At 39.6% G+C, this 18,398-nt stretch overlaps 1 protein-coding gene across 3 annotated transcripts in view; it reads left to right on the top strand.

Annotated features, from left to right (window-relative positions):
• Window positions 1–366: 366 nt before the first annotated feature.
• Window positions 367–18,398, top strand: part of atp2b1a (ATPase plasma membrane Ca2+ transporting 1a) — a 38,168-nt gene continuing 20,136 nt past the window's right edge. For 2 of the 3 annotated variants that reach the window (XM_023429149.2, XM_023429148.2), the window contains exons 1-2: window positions 367–485; window positions 10,317–10,811. In XM_023429149.2, the coding sequence (XP_023284917.1) occupies window positions 10,619–10,811 (193 nt within the window). In that variant the 5' untranslated portion in view covers window positions 367–485; window positions 10,317–10,618. Of the gene's footprint in view, window positions 486–9,919; window positions 10,019–10,316; window positions 10,812–18,398 lie in introns of all 3 variants that reach the window. The other variant, XM_087180089.1, reaches the window with a different exon arrangement.

The raw sequence follows: 18,398 nt of genomic DNA, 5'->3' as shown, positions 1-18,398 counted from the left end.
TGTTTCCCACATGGTGTCTAATACATTTTCACTTAGATTTTAATGCTTACAGTTTCAGAGAATTGATATTGTTATGAGAAACATACATTTAATTGTATTAATAGAAAAAGCAGGTGATCTTGGTCTGCACGTGTCCTATAATGAAGCGGTCCTTTATGAATCACCCATGTGTTCATCAGTATTATTTAGATAAGTTAGCCATTGGGTGCATTAGTTGTGACAACATCATGTCAGTTGACCGTTATTACAACAGTGTTAGATAGCTGTACGCATGTGTCATGTTTTCCGGCAAGTGGACGTGGGTGTCCATGGGCTCTAAAGGGATGGGAACCATCTTGACAGTTCAGGCAGGAGACTTTGGTTGTGGTTGTGACAGCGCAGTGGGCGGGATTTTACCTCAGAGCAGGGGAGAGAGTCCAGTCTTTGGTGAGACTGAGGGGGAGTGAAAGAGAGAAAGGGAGCTGGGGTACTCTTCAGAGAACGGAGTAAGTATTTTTTGTTATATTTTCCTGTGCTAACGCGACAAAATGCAGCAAGATAAGGACTGCTTCCAAGTGTTGTGGACGTTGCATAAAACACCCTGATCGGTTAAGTCTTAATTTTTGTATGCAGTGATCAACGAGGGCCAGCCACTGGTGGGTAGCTGCCTTGGGTAGTTAGCTTTATGCCAAGCTAACATCGTTAGCTAACGTGAAATCTTGAATAGATACTGACACTGGGCGTCTCGTTTTCCAACTCAGGTAGCCATTCAGCCAGGATGCTGCCAGATTGCCTTTGCTTGTGTTTAGTTTATTTAGACCTCTGTGTTGCCATGGGCTAAGTTTTTTGACTTGTCAGTCTCTTGGAAGTAGATTTTGTATATTTCCTTTCTTTACAATCAGCATATGCTAACGCCTGGGAGCTAGTTGGCTAACATTGCACGTTAGCCTGGATCGATGTTTTTTAACGTTGGACTCCACACGTTACAGTCTCTCGTGGGTAGCAGATTGACGGTGAGACGTGGAAGCGGTTAGAGACTGCCTGTGAAATAACGCTAGACACATTATTGTGAACCTCTATATCGGTACGAGAAAGTTACCTGAATTTCATTCTATCATACAAACCTCAGAGTTACATTCGGGTGCATTTTACGATTTGTCATTTAACCCATTTAACATTATATGGGCACCCCTTTTATAGGCAAAGACATAAAGGCAGTAAGCTAACGTTAGTGTGGTAATATCAACCGGCGGTGCGATACTCTCCGACTATTGGACTCCACGCACTGCGGTTCCTCACACGGACAACTCGGGGAGCTCGGAGAGGCACATTAAAGTAATTTTGTGGGCTGTCTGTCATTACAGAGTAGACACAGTAAATATGTAATTTAATGCGAGTATCAGTAACGTCGTTTGTCGTACAACGTGTCCCTACGCTGTCAAAGTTAGACACCCAGTTGGGGAATATCATTTGCCGGTGTTGTGTCGAAGTCTACCCTTGTGTTATCTTTTACTCTATCATGACCCCAGACTTTAATTGTAACATCTACTTGTCAATGTCTAACCTCAACCACGGAGGGCACCTCTCTATTGAAAACACTATTTTGCACCATGTCTGTCTAACATCAAGCTACATATCAAGCCTAAATGTCATACTAGGAACCTTACACTTTCATCGGTGCAATCCAAATCGCTATTTTTAAAAAATAATGTTCATTTCCTGAATAGTAAGGCAAATTAAATTCAGTTACGCGAAACATTGAACCGCATGTCGCTTTAAATTACCAATACCAGTCACTGAATGACGGTAATGTCTCGTAATATCTCGTATTTCCTAAACTTTCCAGCTCCTGCGAGTTGATTACATGTATCAGCGTTACACTTTTGACCTTGATAGGCAATGTAATATTGTTTCGCACTCGCTAACATTACCAGCAAGTTTCCAGGTTGATGTGGAGTGCAGCCTCTGAGCACCTTTTGGTGTCTAGTTGAAGGGATCACTCCTTATCCACTGAAACAGCACCCGGCTTGCTGCAGCGCCAGCAGTGTCTTCCTGTGTTTGTATAGAATAGCTCGTGATCCTTCAGTGGATTGAGAGTAGTACTGTAGTTTTATTAAAAATATATTTGAGCACAGAATTTAGCTTCAGCTTAAAGTAGATAGACTGTGATTCAATGATACAAGGTGTACCAGTCATTATAGTATGGTATTGTTATCTGTAGATATATTACTTAATATAAATATGGCTAAGCAATTCCATAGACAAGCATTATAGTCAGTATACTGTGTTGTGAATATGGGGCTAAATGTAGAGACAGTTTATAGAATTTAGTTTTCAGTAGAAATGTCTGAACTTTCCAGATTTTACAACATTGGAAAAAATTTCTAGGTTAAGCAACGAGTGATATTTCATTATTGTTGTCTAGCTCAGCATATAGAGATCTAGAGTTTGTTTAATGATTCACTTAAACCATCAGTAACACAATCTGTTGCTGTGTCTGAGCCCTTTGAACTCGGACTGTTGCTGTCACTCAAGAATGACAAAAATATCCTTTCTTATTCCCTGCTGTACCATGCTTTTTTCATAATGGCTGGCTATCGCCCTGACTAAAGGATATGAGTCAGTAGTTGTTACACTTGTTTTGTAAATAGTTTTGGAAAATGGGTATATGTCAGAGGCAAGAGCAGTTGACCTCCTTGGCTGTGTGGTTCTGCTGGATAGTGTTTTACCTACTTATATTTTGTAGACCAACAACCTTTCAAGACTATACCTCTAGGTTTGCTCTTTTGTACAGTGCATATTAGGTTCAGTAGGCATGCTGGTGATGCTCTGATTTCCACTAATCTAACATCATAGCTTGCTGTTAAAATAAGTGCTGTTTGTGGTCACGGAGCAATAGTCACTGTGAAGCAATGCAGTATACCGAGTACACTTTCTTCAGGGCAGTATCGCCTGTCAAGTCTGTCCATACTCCATACTTTATCATAGAGTAGCAACCCCCCCCCCCCCATAACCCCTCTGCTTGATATGTCCACTCATTTCATTGTCATATTCTGCATGTGAGTCAGTTACAACCATATCTTAAAAAATAATTGATTTTGTTAATAGCAACAATTTCAGATGCTTGTCCTGAGTTGAGTCTGGATTTCTCAGTCCAATTTTTGAAAGAGTGTAATGCCAAGTATGATTTTAGAGAACAAGCCACTATAGTTCATTAATCTAAGGTGACTTTGAGCTTCATGTAAACTGGCATTGAAAGCTAAATATGGTCTGATTTTGTACCATTTAGTACAATGTATTTATGGTACTATTTACTTATGATGGAGTTTTGCTTATCTTTGTTTTTCTGTGTGGATTATAAGGACAAGGTTATTCCAAGCAGAGGTTTTAGGTTACATGGAGTTTGACTCATTCATTACTACTCATTCATTTAAATGTGGCCTAACAAAGCAAGCAGTAGGATCGAACTACACTGGTTTGACTTAAATTTAATTTTTAAAACACAGGGTTAATATTATAGATGCAGGGACACCCAGGGGATCATAATTTGACAAATTGGCAAAACAAATTTGATAAACTGCACACTAAAGGCACACACTGCTAAATATCATGAATTAGTCATCAAGACAGCTAGAATGTCTAACTATGCTACAAGGTGGTCGACCAGACATTTATGTTAGTTGTGGCATTTCTGAAAAGAAGATTAAGCTTGTGTATTTCCATGGAATTTAAATGTACTATTTTTTTTAAACTTTATAGCATCATTACTGAGTATATAAAATATAACCATGCTGCTAGACGGTTTTTAGTGTTAAGAGTTGCTGGTTGAGGTGGACAGTGTCACTTGTGTCATGAGGGACACAGTTGCTGGTGTAGTGTTCTTTACACATCTGAACTATCACTGTGGCAGGTTTCTGAAAAATTTAAAAACCTTGGATCAGGCTAATGGAGACAATGGAAAAATCACATTTCACTCTCTCTGGCTTTTAAAATGTAGCTCTCCAATTTCTCCTCTTCAGAACAAATTTTTTTTTTTTTATACTAATTCACCTGCAGATTTTGTGTCCCTGTCTAGTGACCCTGCCATTACACCAAGCTTAGTCACACTGAATGAAGTTTCACTAACTGTAAAAACACAGATCGTTGGTTTGAACCCCTCTTGAGTAAAGGTATTGTTAATCAGTCTTAAGACATTTGTCTGAAATTTACTATGACATGGCTGTTCGAATAAAAGTCTGACTTACACAGGGCGGATGTGAAAGTGCTCTCTAGCAACATAGTATCGGCTTAAAGACTTCACACACTTCCACCTACTTCCCTGTTATTAGTCTATAGAAGCATTTTGTACATATATGTTTGTGACTAATTGCATTCTGTACCACAGGCCATGGTAAAAATTAGTTTAAAGCTCAACACTAACATGTTCTGAAATTGAAATGGTAAGGACAGCAAGGTCAGATTGTGGCAGCAAATGGTAGGGCCGGCAGGACCTCAGGCCACTGAGCTGCTATGTAGAATCACATGTAACAAAGACCACAGAGAGCTTCTCATCTTCAAAATGGCTCGATGAAAGATGCTTCATTTTGGAATCTTGTCCATCCTATGGACATGACAGACTTCATAATGGCTACATAAAACCATCCCTCCTGGTTTTCTCACCTCTGAATTAAAAATATGATAATATTTCACAGTCACTACTTACACATTTAGTTACATTATTGAGGCAGAAAAGGGTGGAGAAGAGAGGGATTTTGGTGGTAGAAGGTGATTCTGATGAAAAGAGAAATCCTTTTCATGGTTTGAAGATGACTATAAAGAATTAATTCTACCTTAACAACGGTATAGATTTTCAGGTCTCAGCAATGCTTGGAAATTCTTGTTGAGCAAATGAGAAGTAAATGATTACACCATATGACCTCTTACCATCTGCACTGATAAATTCACACTGATGACAAGTTGGAATGAATGGAAGAAACCTTGTAATACTACAAACTGTGTGACATGTTACATGGTGCATTGATGAGGTTTTGACAAATCGTAGTTAATGATAAATGCTTGACCGTGGCTTACCTTTAAACCTCTCCTTTTTACTTCAGCTATATTTTATTGATTATAAGTGACAATTTGAATGCTTCAAAAGAACACCTTTAATGGGAACAGTTCAGTCACCTTCACTTCAGCATACAGGGATTGAATGATCTCTTTACTTAAGCTTGTTTCATTTTTGTGGATGGGTCCTTTTAATGGGCGAGCCTAATTATAAGCACTCTGCCCTAATCTGCTGGTCATTCTTGTGTCTAAATTTCTTCATATTCAAATGTTAGGGCATTTTTGTTGATCAAAAATCAAAATTGGTGTCTGCCTCCATTTATGATGTAAGCAGCAAAATTTCTGCCCCACTTCCAGGCTAGTATGCACTACACCTGCATGGATTGTGGCTTAATCTTCACTGTTTTCATTGGTAGAATCAATGGATACTACTTGATGACAAAGAATGAACACCTGATTTCTTTACACACAAGTTTAACAACAAAAGTACATTGAATTATTTAGTAGCATAAACAGCTGCAGCATTACACGAAAGGAAACATACAGGCATTAATTTTAATGTACCAAACAACTTATTTATGAATAAATTACTTTAATAAAATAGATACATCTATCTAAATATGAATTAAGCAATTGTCCTGAAAGCATGCTTAAATGAATAAAACAGACATACAGAGCCACTACAAGTCATGTAAACATCTCATTCAGAAGTAATTGCCACACCTTAAATCCATGTCAAAATGATTATGTATTCTTTTCTTTTCACCATCACATGTCCCTCCATACATGAAGTAAAAAGAGCTGAAGAGGAAAAGTGTGTTGACGGTGACACCTCTGACTGCGCCTTTTGTGCATATTGCCATTCTGACAGCATTTGAGGTTCAAGTCTGTGGGGTAAAGAAGCTCTCTCAGCTCCGAGCGCTGCAGCACAAGGAGGGCTGGGTGTCTCTGCTTTGTACCCTCCACATTTACATGGCCTGACCCAGTTCAGCAGTGGCTAGCAGTGGGGGGAGGGGCAGTCTGGGGGAAGCTAAAAATACCACCCCTCGCATTAGGCAGCTCCATTGCAGAGGGATCCCTAGAATTGCTATCCTTGACTTGCATCGAGTTGTTGGCACATAGAGGTGTGCAAACTGCCAGAGGGTTTCCTTAGCGTGGAAACAAAGACATGAGTATAATTCTGAGATGGCCACCACTGTTGTCCTCTCTACTTGTTTCTACTCACCACAGCCCTCCTGGGTGGGGGGATAAGTGTGCATCTAATGTGTGATAGCTGCCTGAAATAGCTTGGGTGGAGGAGAGACTTAAGACTTAGTCTCTGGTCCTTGGGTGAAACCAGCACATATTTATGCTGAGCTATGGTTTTGCTGCGGTTGTCTGTAAAGGGTTAACATTCGCCTCTGTCATTCAACCATACCATGCCAGCTGTTGGCTTGGAGATCCAATCACAATGATTTTCCACTGTTGTGACATGTGACCTGCTCCGCAACCCGAAACTGTCGCAGCACAGCAAATGTTGGCACTTCCTTCAGCTTGGCGTTGTTGCTGCTTGTGGTGTTAGGGAGTGTGAATGTGGGAGAGAGCTCATAGAGGAAGACATGAGGACAGGGAAATGGAGAAGGCAGAGAATTACATTCATTACCATAGGCTGCGGTACATGTGCTCTGTACCCATGTGGTACCCAAGGCAAGTGAAATATCTGTTTAAGATAAGTCCTTAAGGGTCCGTTTACACAGTTGAAAAACTATTCTTTTTGCGAGGTGCAATATGACATTCACTTTCACTTTTAGGCATATGAAACTCCAAAACTTTGACTATCCTGGTGTCTACAATCAATAAGCCAAATGTTTTTTTTACCTTTTTTTCACTTTTATTTGAAATAGTTAATCTTAAAGTAAGAAAGTAGTGACATAAAATAATAGCAAGTAATGCTTTTAAATATGAAATAGAAATGAAGACATTCAAATAATGATTATTACTATGTTTTTCTATAAAGTACACCTTTATCATACATCTCAAAAACTGGGATATACAATGTCCAGAACTGACTAAAAGAAATTAATTAACATCTCATCTGATTGAAAAACTAAAGGATCTGATTTTTTTTTTTTTAATAATGTTAGTCATATGAATTGTAAACTTTGGTATCAGCAACATTGATAATAATTTTTCAACTCAAAATATTGCTTAGACCTATACGTCAGAAAATATAGTATTGATAGCTCTACATTCAAAGAGATAGCATACTACTTTGTCACTGGGTGTTAGCAAGAGGATGCCTGACTGATAAAAGTTGGTTTGTGATTCAACTACAGATAAACGTCTCATTTCTCACACAGCTAATATGTGACACACTGCGAGAGATGTAGAACTTGTGTAGCAGTCCATGGGTTTTGTAGAGCGTACAACCTTAAGCATTTCTGAGTAGTTAGCGCGGTGGTGTTCCCTGATATTTCTGCATGAGAATATGCCTTTTTACTTTTTCATGGAAATGAAAAAAGTGGTGTGAATTGTATGATTATGATGTGATTATAATTAATATCATGTGATGATGTTAGGCAAAACAACATCAGACTTGTTGTCATTAAAACTCAGAAATGATTGCATTTTGTAATGGGCATGTCAACATGCAGTGAAGATCCTAAATCTGTGGTCAGTACAAGAGGTGGAAAGAGGTGTATTTCCTCCTCAAAATAGAGATTTCTCCGATCTCTCCCACCTCAGTAATACACCCGGCCCTGCAATTATGCTGTGTAATAAATAATAAATTCTGTCCTGTTTTCCATGGCAGATGGCTCCAAATAGAATCTCAACATGTGACAGAATAGTTTCCAAGAATCTCAATGGAATAAGCTGCAAGCTTTCATTTGTGCAGTGAGCAATAATAAAGGCTACATTTTCTGTCCGTCTGCATCTGCGTCCCAGTTTAAAGGTCTGACATATTTTTGAGTTTAGATGTTAGTTTGGATTTACATGTTTACATGTTTTGATGTTTGTAATATAGTCTGAAACCCAGAAAATGAGTAAAACCTCCCGAGCTGAGGGATAGCTGCAGCATTTTTCCAGGCAAGGAAAAACATCCACGTCTGTCTTCACTGGTGCTTTTCTGTATGTATCAGATGGCTATGTCCAGGTTCCCCTCAATGCAAATTATAGTCTGGCATGGCTTTCTACCTGAAAGTACAGTATAGTGTTTCACAAATTTTTTCAGACTAGTAATCAAGCCCATCTTGTTGAATCTTTCAAATAAATCCAATCTGACATGAATGAATCACCCTCATTGTGTTTGGCTGATTAAAGCTGAATGGACAGCAACCTCTCATTAGAATGGACTCCCCCATGTAGAGAGCCATGGAGCTCCCTGATGCCACAGATAGTCTTAATTAGATTAAACAGAAGGCTTTTCCTAAGGTAATCAGTCAGTTGGTGCCTGTTCACTACGTTACCCCACAAGTTTCACTGCAGGGAAGCTTGTAGCTAGTTTTCTGACTCTGTCACAGAAAAGAAATCAGACCTACTGTATGCATAAACATGGATTTCTAGATGTTAATTTAACACTTTACTTAACATGTGGTCATACTAGGAAGCTGCTGTTCCCATCACGCAGATTGGCCTCATAGTGTGTAAAACAGCTGAAATTTTCCAATTTTTATAACTTATATAATCAGAAATGGAAATATAACAATATATGAACATTAACATTACAAAATCAAGATGGGGAGTAATAATAAAAAAATCATGATAAAACCCAAAACAGTTGAGGCATTTAATTCTCTACAGAAGCTGGGCTTATTTTTATGTTGCACTAATCAGTAACTTTAATTACATTCAGGGCACGTGTGTGTAATTTTCCTTGCCTACCTCACTATTAATTACAGCACCAAATACCTGTGTAGTGAGTCCACTGATTGATTGATTCTAAGTGGATCACGGAATAGTTACATGGTGATGTTACTGAATTTTATGACTTCCTCTGTGCAGGGTTCTGCAACAATTGCAGATGCAAATATTTTTTGAAACACACATTTTAAATGAGAGTGTGCTGGCTTTTTTGCTGCAGGTAGATTTTTATCTTGTAATTTACTGGGCTTGCTAATATTTAAGATCCATGAGTAGGATACCAGCTACAGGCCAGAAAACAGATTTTTGCTTGTATCTTATGTGCATGAAGTAGTTTTAACACACACCCTTCAGCCAGTCAGAAGGCAGCAAATGAAATTAAACCAAACTCAGTGAGTCAATCCAAATCCAGCATATGCAAGAAACTGAATTTGGAGATGCTGCTGGAAGCCCTTTACTGTGAAATGGCTACAAGAACCATTGAGTTTGTATTAACAGTATATGAATGTTGCAGAGGGGAAACAACTATCTTTAAATTCTCTGCACAGGAAAAACCCTGGGAGCAGCTTGTAGCTGAGTGATTATTGAATACTAATGCTCCATTCTACTCACATACTCCGGCTGAGAAGCAGAGTGCACATTACCAGACGAGTTTTGTCCAGATGACAAAATTATTATTATTTTAATACAACTCAAGTACAGCTAATCAAAATCTCAGTAGCTTCAGACAGTTTTGCTAATAACTTTTCTACTTGTCTCAGCAGCCAAATGGAAGTGGAAGGGCCTCCATGTTTCCTCTTATGCAGCAGTAAAATGTTTCATCAGAGGTGTCTGTGCTAGTGTATCTGTATCACAGAGATGGAAAGAAACAGTGACATCAACATATTGTTGATGAGTCCACACCGGAACGTGCACCTGGCATCATAGTTAACATGCACAGTAATAGGCTAACACAGTTAATGAAAACTGCACAAATGATGGTATTGCATTAAATGAAAAAATATGTGTCTGTATATACCAAAATGAACAAGAGATGTTTTTGTGATTTCAGCAGAAAGTCTGCTTCCTTGTATTTGAAACAACAGAGGACCAGCTTCATTGCTGACTTGCCTGTTTGTCAGTACAGCTGTGTTCTCACAAAGGCATGAAGGCAAGTTTCATGTCTCATTTTGATATTGCTGTTGTCCTCAAGGGGTTAATTGTGAAAATAAATTACGAAATAAAACTAATAATAAATCACCCGGTTCTAGCATGAACAACCAGCATTTTGTGTCACAGCAAGTGAAACAAACCTAATATTTTTGTTTTCCTGCACAATTTCCCCAAATATCAGTAATTCGTTGTCATTGTGATGTCAATATATGTATGGGAAACCCTGTTGTAGATTAAACAACACTTGGTTGTGTCACTAAATACAATTTTTGTGTATGTTTGCTCTTCTCTTTCAGATCTACATGCATGGTGATCTCCGGCTCTGTGGGTGATCCTCAGTCACCATGAAAGACTAGGAACTCAGCTCTCCAAGGGAAATGGCTTGTTTTGTAATATCCCTGCTGCCCTGCTACCTGGTGTATGACTCCAGCTGCCTGTGAAGAGCCTGTCAACTGTTTATGGGAACTACTACTGTGTATGCACTCTTGAGGATTTAAGCTTTTCCAACTCTTTTTTTTTTTTTTTTCCTTTTTTTTTTACCCCTGCTGTCAAGCCATAGCAACAACGCTTTGCAATAGAGTGGGGAGGCGGTGAGACAATGGCGAACAACTCATACAGCGGGGTGAAGAACTCCATGGTGGAGGCCAACCATGATGGAGAGTTTGGCTGCACGCTCAAAGAACTGCGCTCCCTTATGGAACTGAGGGGTGCTGAGGCAATAAACAAAATTGGAGAATCTTACGGGGATATTCAAGGATTCTGCCAGCGATTAAAAACTTCACCTATAGAGGGTAGAGTAACGTTTCCACTACACTCAACATGATGACTGTTGTTTAACTGGATCAAATACAGGATGTTTTCACAACAGTGCTAGTAGCGAGTGTTTGTTGGAATGCTAATGTGGTGCACACATAGTTTAGGAGGCGTGTCATTGGCCATGTTATCCACATTGTGGATACCTTGACATCACTTCCTTGGAAAACTCATATGCCAGACAGGTGGCCAGGCTGGCTGGCTCTGACCTGGGCCAGTCCTGCTCTATTTCAAGGCCTGTGGATATGTCCCTCACACCCTCTCTCTCTCTCCCTTTTCACCTCTGTGTCTCTGTGTGTGCGTGTCTGTGTGTCTCTGTGTGTAGGCTTCAGACAGACCAGCTGTCTGCCTGGGCACTGCACCAGGCTGCAGGCAGGTCAATGTCCCACATGTGGCGGACAAAACGGGAGGCTGTAAGGCTGGGTAGTAATGACTTGAACATGTTAGGAGAGCTATTAAAAAATGAATTCACTCCTTCCCTGTGTTTCTCTTTTGCCACCAAACCATTCACTGTAAAGATAGGAGCACACTAAACGCTCTGGAAACATTTCCAGTTAGGCTACAGTAGAACCTCACACAGCAGTGGTGGTTGACAGCACCACTCTTTTTTTTTTTCTTTTTTTTTTTTTTAACTACTTTTTCTCTCTTTCTGTCTCAGTTTGTCTCTCTATAGACAGTCTGCCTAATCGCCAGTATGACCTTGACTGAACTCTTATGGGAGGGGATTTTCAGTTTGATCCCAGATTAAAACGGCACCGCATATTCACTGTAGCAGCAACAATCCTCTGTATGCAGTGTCTCAAAGCAAGTCAAAAATTTCCAAACCAAAAGGAATGCTATGAATACCATGCTATGCTACAGCACCAAGCATCTCTCATTCAAGAATCACTACTGCACCATTTACTTCTTAACCTTTCATTTATTGACAGGGTGGTCAGTGCACAAGGTACACCATGCAGTCTCCTCTGCTGCTTTCATTGTCAGTTCTACAGGCCAATAGGCTTTTGTCTGAACTGTGAAGAAAGTGCTGAATTGGAATTTGTCAGTTGGAGAGAGAGTGAGTTGTCTAAACATGCATGTGGCTGTGTCAAGTTGGTGAACACAGAGGCCTGTCATATTTGTAGCATGAGTGACATTGGTCGTTTCATAAGTGTTCTTGTCCTCCCCCACTCATTCTACCTAGTCCACACTGCAAAAGGGGTGAGTAGGTAACAGAATACTGGTAGCATGTTTGGAACATCAAACGACTTTAAAACTTAAGTATTGATTTTCAACTTCTGCTATAGCTGTTTCATCTGTATCGGTATTCAACAGCCATCAGCCATCTCTGTTCACCATCTGCAGATTATCAAAGATAACTTAAAGACAGAGACAGGACTGAGAACAATCAGTTAATAATTTTACACTGCAATGCATAGACAGCTTTGACCCAGGTTGTAGAAAGTTTTGATTTTACTTATGTGCAAATGCACTGCTCTGATAAGCTTGACTAGGTCCACATTTGTTTCTCCTCGCAGCAGGTGCTGTCCCACTTGGTACGCCGCCACTAAGTTTTGATACTTACAATCAGCTCATTCGTCACTGGCTTGGGAAATTAAGCCATCATTTAAGATTACAGCAGCTCGACAATTGAAAAGGGATTTCTAATTAGTTGGTTGGTCATTTCTCGAACTTCTTAAGACAATCCTTTGCTAATCCTCCATGTTTCTGAGTTTTTTTTGTTTTTTTTTTTCTTTTTCACCCAAAGAAGTTTGAGTGAACTTTCTTGTTGCAGCTGTGCATGAATGTACCACTCGAACTAGATTTCAAAATCTAAGACTTAGAGGCATGGCCTGTTTGGATTAGGCTAAATTTAATATAGCATGGCACTACCACTGCTATTTTCCATGCTACAACGTAAGTCTGACTATCTCTAAGGTTTCCCAATTAATTTTGATTCATTTGATTGGGCTGTGATTCAAATTGATTTAGGTAATTAACATGCCAATGCTGAGTGTGAAAAGAGTTAATTATGCTCACTGTACAATGTGCCTTCTAAACTGTGACAATGAACTCTGCCAAAAGCTTATTCAAATATTACATTTGTCTGTTTGACAAATGTAAACCATTAACCCAGTCACAGTGCTGCAGTCTAGAGAAATAAAAGGTGAAGCCTGAAGGGCATTAATCACAGATAGAAAAGATCAAAAATAAAGGTTGAAAATTTTTAACCAACCTCTTATTTTTACACGTGTCCTTCTAGTTGTGCTAGTTTGCTGTACTTGTCAAACAAACAGTGTTTCCAGAGTAATGAGGATACCCTTGCATGTTGGAAAGAGAGCTCACCAATACCTGAAGCTCTTATTTGTATGAGCTCATTTCCTCCGTGCGTGCAGAATGTTTATTCTGTTGCTAAACATGATAAAATAAGCACCAGTTAAGTCTCAGTTTTACCTCTCTCCGTCTCCGTTTATCTCCTGTTTTTTTTATCTAGCTGCATAGTCGGTTACATATCTTAGTATCTAATCTTAGTAGCATTGCAAAGGGACCTCCAACATGTCTTTGCACATAAAAATCAGTTTACTCATCATGGGAAACACTATTCAGATTGTGTGAGAATAGTCTTATAATGTTTGTGTTCTTGTGGGAGTGTTGTCAAGCCTGAGGAAATAACACCAGTGGTGTCACCAGGGTTACCTTGGTTTAGGCATGGCAATGACAAATTTGAACTTGAAGCTTGCGTTGCATGTGTGGGGCATGGCATTTTGGAAGTCTGGCAGAGAAGGTCCATTGAAAAGCGCGTTACCGAAAGTGTAGGATGCAGGTTGTTGGAATTTTAATGATGGAGCAAGCCCCCCTACTTAGCGAGGACATTAGGTAGTAAAGGCTGGCGGACTTGTCAATGGTGTGTCCCAAGTCAAGAGAAACAATGCTGCTGAATGGAGTCTACTTAACTGTCATAGTCTTGCTTGAAGAGTCAGGATGTCTGATCCTCTGCTGCATCAGTTGTTTTTTAATGCGTCTCATGATTCCCCCAGTGGTGTGTAAGAGCAGCATTAAATCACTGGAGTACTGTTATAACAAAATTCCCATCCTTTTACCACGTTTTCTCAGCATTGAATATCACAGCTCAGGGTCATAGCATTGTAGTCCAGAGTGTATGCAGATGTCTGGATTTAGGATTGGAATTGCTTTTCTCTTGGACGCTCAAACCAGTCGATGCTTAAAAGCAGTATGTGGTTTGATCAAGTGGAGCGTCCGTACACGCCCGGAGGAGAATCAGAAACATACAAGAGCTGAGTTTTTGCATGTTTGTAATACTGGAAAAAATGAAACCACACTGAATCATCAATACTTTTAGCTAGTTCTACTCTCACAGCAACATTTCTTTACTCCCTATTGGATCCTCTGGTTCCTCTGTATAATGACATTTATTAAATGTGCAAGGCCACTTTGCGTCAATATTATTGATGGTGTTCCCCTATCGCTCCTTTTCACAGTTATGCCCTGTTGATTGCTGTTTTAGTGGAGTCAAATATTTGGGTTCCAGCCTATTGATCTGATCGACTGTGGGCTGAGAGGCCTCCACAATTGGATGGCAATTCAAAAACTGACAGGAAGGTTCAGACTGTTAAATGATAGCTTACTCTTTGTGACTCAAGGGGGTTAGCACAGCTTGAATTCATGTCTGAATTCTGAATGATGTGCTTAAGATTGGCTTTTGCCAGTGAGGGGATGTAGCATATGGCCAGAACCTGCTTTTGTTAGTGGAGCTGTTCAGTGGGAAATGGGGAGGTATGCTGTGAGCACAGTTGGTTTCTTGTGTTTCCTTTTACTTATTAAAGATGGGCACAGGTGTCTTAGGCTTTGGCAATTCATATTGTTTTGGTGATTTTAGAACCTTAATCTGTGAAGCAGATAACAGTTAAAACCTGATTTTAAATTATTTGTACCACTTTGAATAACTGATGATTGATCAGACTCTAACACAAACCTTTCACACATTTAGTATCTGTGACACTGTCCCCTTATGTTATTTATAGTCTAGCATGATTCTGAAGTATGGCTTGCCAGGTGGGAACTGATCTCCCTCAGTGGTCTTCCCAGAATTCCTGAGATGGGTGGTGATATTAGATTCACAAAAGTGTATTACCAAAACACATTCTCTGTATTCTGTGATGAAACTGCATGAAAACATCCATTTACCACCGCTTTTTGTGAAGTGAAATGGTCATGCTATAATAATGAGGAAGCAGCACTGTGCTGTTCCATTCGTTAAGCAAAGCCCTGCTCATTAGCACAGAATCTGCTTATGTGCAACAACGCCCAAAATGCCCTGATCGCTTGGAAATGAGAAGGAAGCATGGGGATGTAATTGCTAAAACGACCTCAAATGGAAGTTCAAAAAACAACCACAGTGATTATTTTTGCATGTCATAGTCACCAAATCATTTTTTAAAGCTATAGGAAAAGTGAAAGGCTTGCCTACTTTATGTGGCCAGACACTCTTTTACCATTTGAGTCATTTGATAATGCGCTTTTATTTTGTTGTTGTTCCACCTGACAAACAGATGATTTTCCACAAATACTCTTGTTATCCAGTGGATACTGGTTGTGTAAACCCTAAAGATCAGGTATTTCCATGATAAAATAATACTATAACTTGAGCAGGGGTGATGGGAATCCCATAATCCATTCATCCCTGTTAGATTCTGAGTGTAATATCATATTAACATACCCAGAATATGGGTTTAACATTTCAACCATATTAACACATTTATCTTATTTTATTTTTTTTCCTGCTTGTGCATATGTTGCAAAGGACACTGAGGACGTTCATCCAAAAATACTGACAATACACAAACGAACAAGTAAACTTAACAATTTCTTAGATTCAGTTAACTTGTTTAACAAATTAATCTACATAAAAATGTTCTTATTTGCACTGAAAAGCACAATGGTAAATCTGTTTGTATATAAGCTTCACATATAATATTCTGACACACTGTCATTCAGACAGATTATATGTAGGAGAAAGGAAAGAAGAGCAGGCATCCACACTGTGTTGTCATTGTTGCAGTGGCTCTTGTCTCTGTCCAGTTCTAGAGTCCAGAGGTCTCATGACACAAAGACCCTCGGTGTCTAATGAAGCTTACCTTTACAACGGTGTGTGGGATCCCTCTCTTTGTTGCATTCTGTTTAAACTCTGTGGGCTGCACATATTCTCTATTGAAGTAAGACAGCTTTTAAATAGCTTGTCCACTAAGGTGTTAGTCTCATTGTCCTGGACAGTGTGTTGGCACTTCTGTCTACAACAGTAACGTGAAGGCAGTAAAAAAAATAGCGTGACCCTATTTCATTTGATTGTGACAGACTCGGAGTGAAGGCTTACCTTGACCCCTCTCAAGTGGCTAAAATGACAATACTCAGAGGGGTCAGCTGGGGACAAGCATCCAAATTAAATGGTTAATGATTAGCTGCTTGACTTGAGACACACTCTGGGTGCTAAAATGATGTGAGGGGCCAAGGCCAACCTATTTTCTGTTTGTGTATCCAAGGGAGGGACGGCATGTTGATCATCCTCTGTCACTTGTGTTCACTGCTCTAATGCAAAGGGAAAATGTGGTGTAAAATTGAACGGGGTATTAGCTGTCAGCATGTTTTCATTAGAGGCGTAGAGAATCAAAGCAGACGGTGAGAGACAGCCAGGGAGCAGCAACAGGCAGCTATGCAGAATAAACCCCATAGCCTTTTTAATGTGCTGTGCTAGTGACTCATTGTTCTTCTCACCTCCCTTTTTAGAAAATTATGTGTTAGTGTTAGGTTGTAATGTCAATTAACCATGTAACTAGGGATAAAGGATTATTCTCTTATTTAATGAAGTAGACCAAAACGTGTTTAAAGTGAGAAATGGGTAGTAATGTGAGAGAAACAGAAGCAGAGAGGTCATGTTTTAATCTAGCTAGATCTATACCCACGAATGTACGCAGCATGCACCAGCCTCTCTTCTCACTTTAGGAATATATTGAAGCAAATCAGGAGTAAAATGAAGTCCCATTGTCACTGATGTAATTTTATTATGGCCATGTTGTATAATGTTAAATGTCAGCAGGGACAGATCAGTTTAGATTGACTGCAAATGTATTACTCATTTTATTTAATTGAAGGATAACTGATTAACCAGTTAGCCAGTTGACACAAAATCAACAGCATCTTTGGTAATCATTTCAGATGTTCTTTGGGATCTCCTGGACATGTGTCCTGTGTTCTGACATTTTGTATGATTTTATAAGATATTTAATAGTGAAATCAATCAGCAGTTGCAGCCCTACAACTGCTGTATGTTCAAATTATGTTGCTTACTACAATGATGTGTTTATTGTTTAGATATTTTGGAGTGGAAAAATTGTGGATAGATAGATAGAAATGGAGGAATATGCAGTAATTTGGGGGGAAAAAAGGGAAGAACTGTCAGAGATGTGTGAGAATTGTGAAGATGATCTTCAGGAGATTTCCCCTTCACAGTAAAGAAAGGCCACCTCAAGAATCAGTTTCAGATTCAGTTACATATGTGACCACTTAAACAGTCATGTAACCACACACCTAAAAATCCCTGACAACAACTGTTGATTGCGGATGGGGATTTCAGTTGGTATCAGGTATTAACCTGACAGTTCCTATAGTTAGTAATTAAGTTTTAAAGTTATATCAGAGTTTGTAAACAGAAGAAGCAATTGCAGCCCAGAGAGCTTCATAAAATGTCTTCAACAGTTTTTTGGTTCTCAAATGCAACGCAGATGTTATGTCTGGTTGCCTTCTTTCAATATTGTGTATTTCGGTTTGTACAGGTACTATTTAATGAATTGTTATTTCAGTGCTCTAAGATTGGACAGCATTGTAAAGGAAGAAAGCCTAATCAGCACACAGAGGCAGTGTGTAGATATTTATTTCACGAGAAGGCGGGAACACTAGGTTTTGTTTGATAAATGGACAGAGTGATGATTTAATTCCTCATGAAGCGGTTGTAGACCTATCTTTCTCACTTTGCCTTGACATAGTGAAGTCTGTTCCCTTTGCCTCAAATAATCAAAATTCAGCTGCAGTCTCCACCATTTTGGCAGCATTTATTGTCACATGACATGGAGAATTGTCTCATTCCCAGATGAACAATGTACCTTACTCCCTGTGCTGTTGTCACTGTACAGACTCATTATCCAAATGTGGTGTTGTGATTTGTATTGTACCTGTCTTTCTGTCTTTCTTTCTGTCTGTCCATAAACTGACCCTGCTGATCCTTTTCCCTATTAAGACGCTGCTATTCCCAGCGCAGCTTCCCTTCCGCCGTCAGTAGCTCCACTCTTTAATAGTCTCAGTCCTTTGCACCCTCACCCCCGACCCCCACCCACCCCCCCATCTGCCTGTCAGTAGCAGTTTCACACAGTCACTCTTCCCTGGCCCCCAATTCTGCTCCACCTCCTCTCTGACACACACACACACACACACACACACACACACACACACACACACACACACACACACAGCTCCCTCCAGTCTGTACAGCCACCCACACACAGTCAGTCGGCATG

Source organism: Seriola lalandi, unplaced genomic scaffold (assembly GCF_002814215.2).
Source record: "Seriola lalandi dorsalis isolate HSWRI2012SDOR001 ecotype SW California unplaced genomic scaffold, Sedor1 jcf7180002054889, whole genome shotgun sequence".
Classification (NCBI taxonomy): Eukaryota; Metazoa; Chordata; class Actinopteri; order Carangiformes; family Carangidae; genus Seriola; species Seriola lalandi.
Note: the sequence above shows the minus strand (reverse complement) of the source record. Positions and strands in the feature narration are given on the sequence as shown.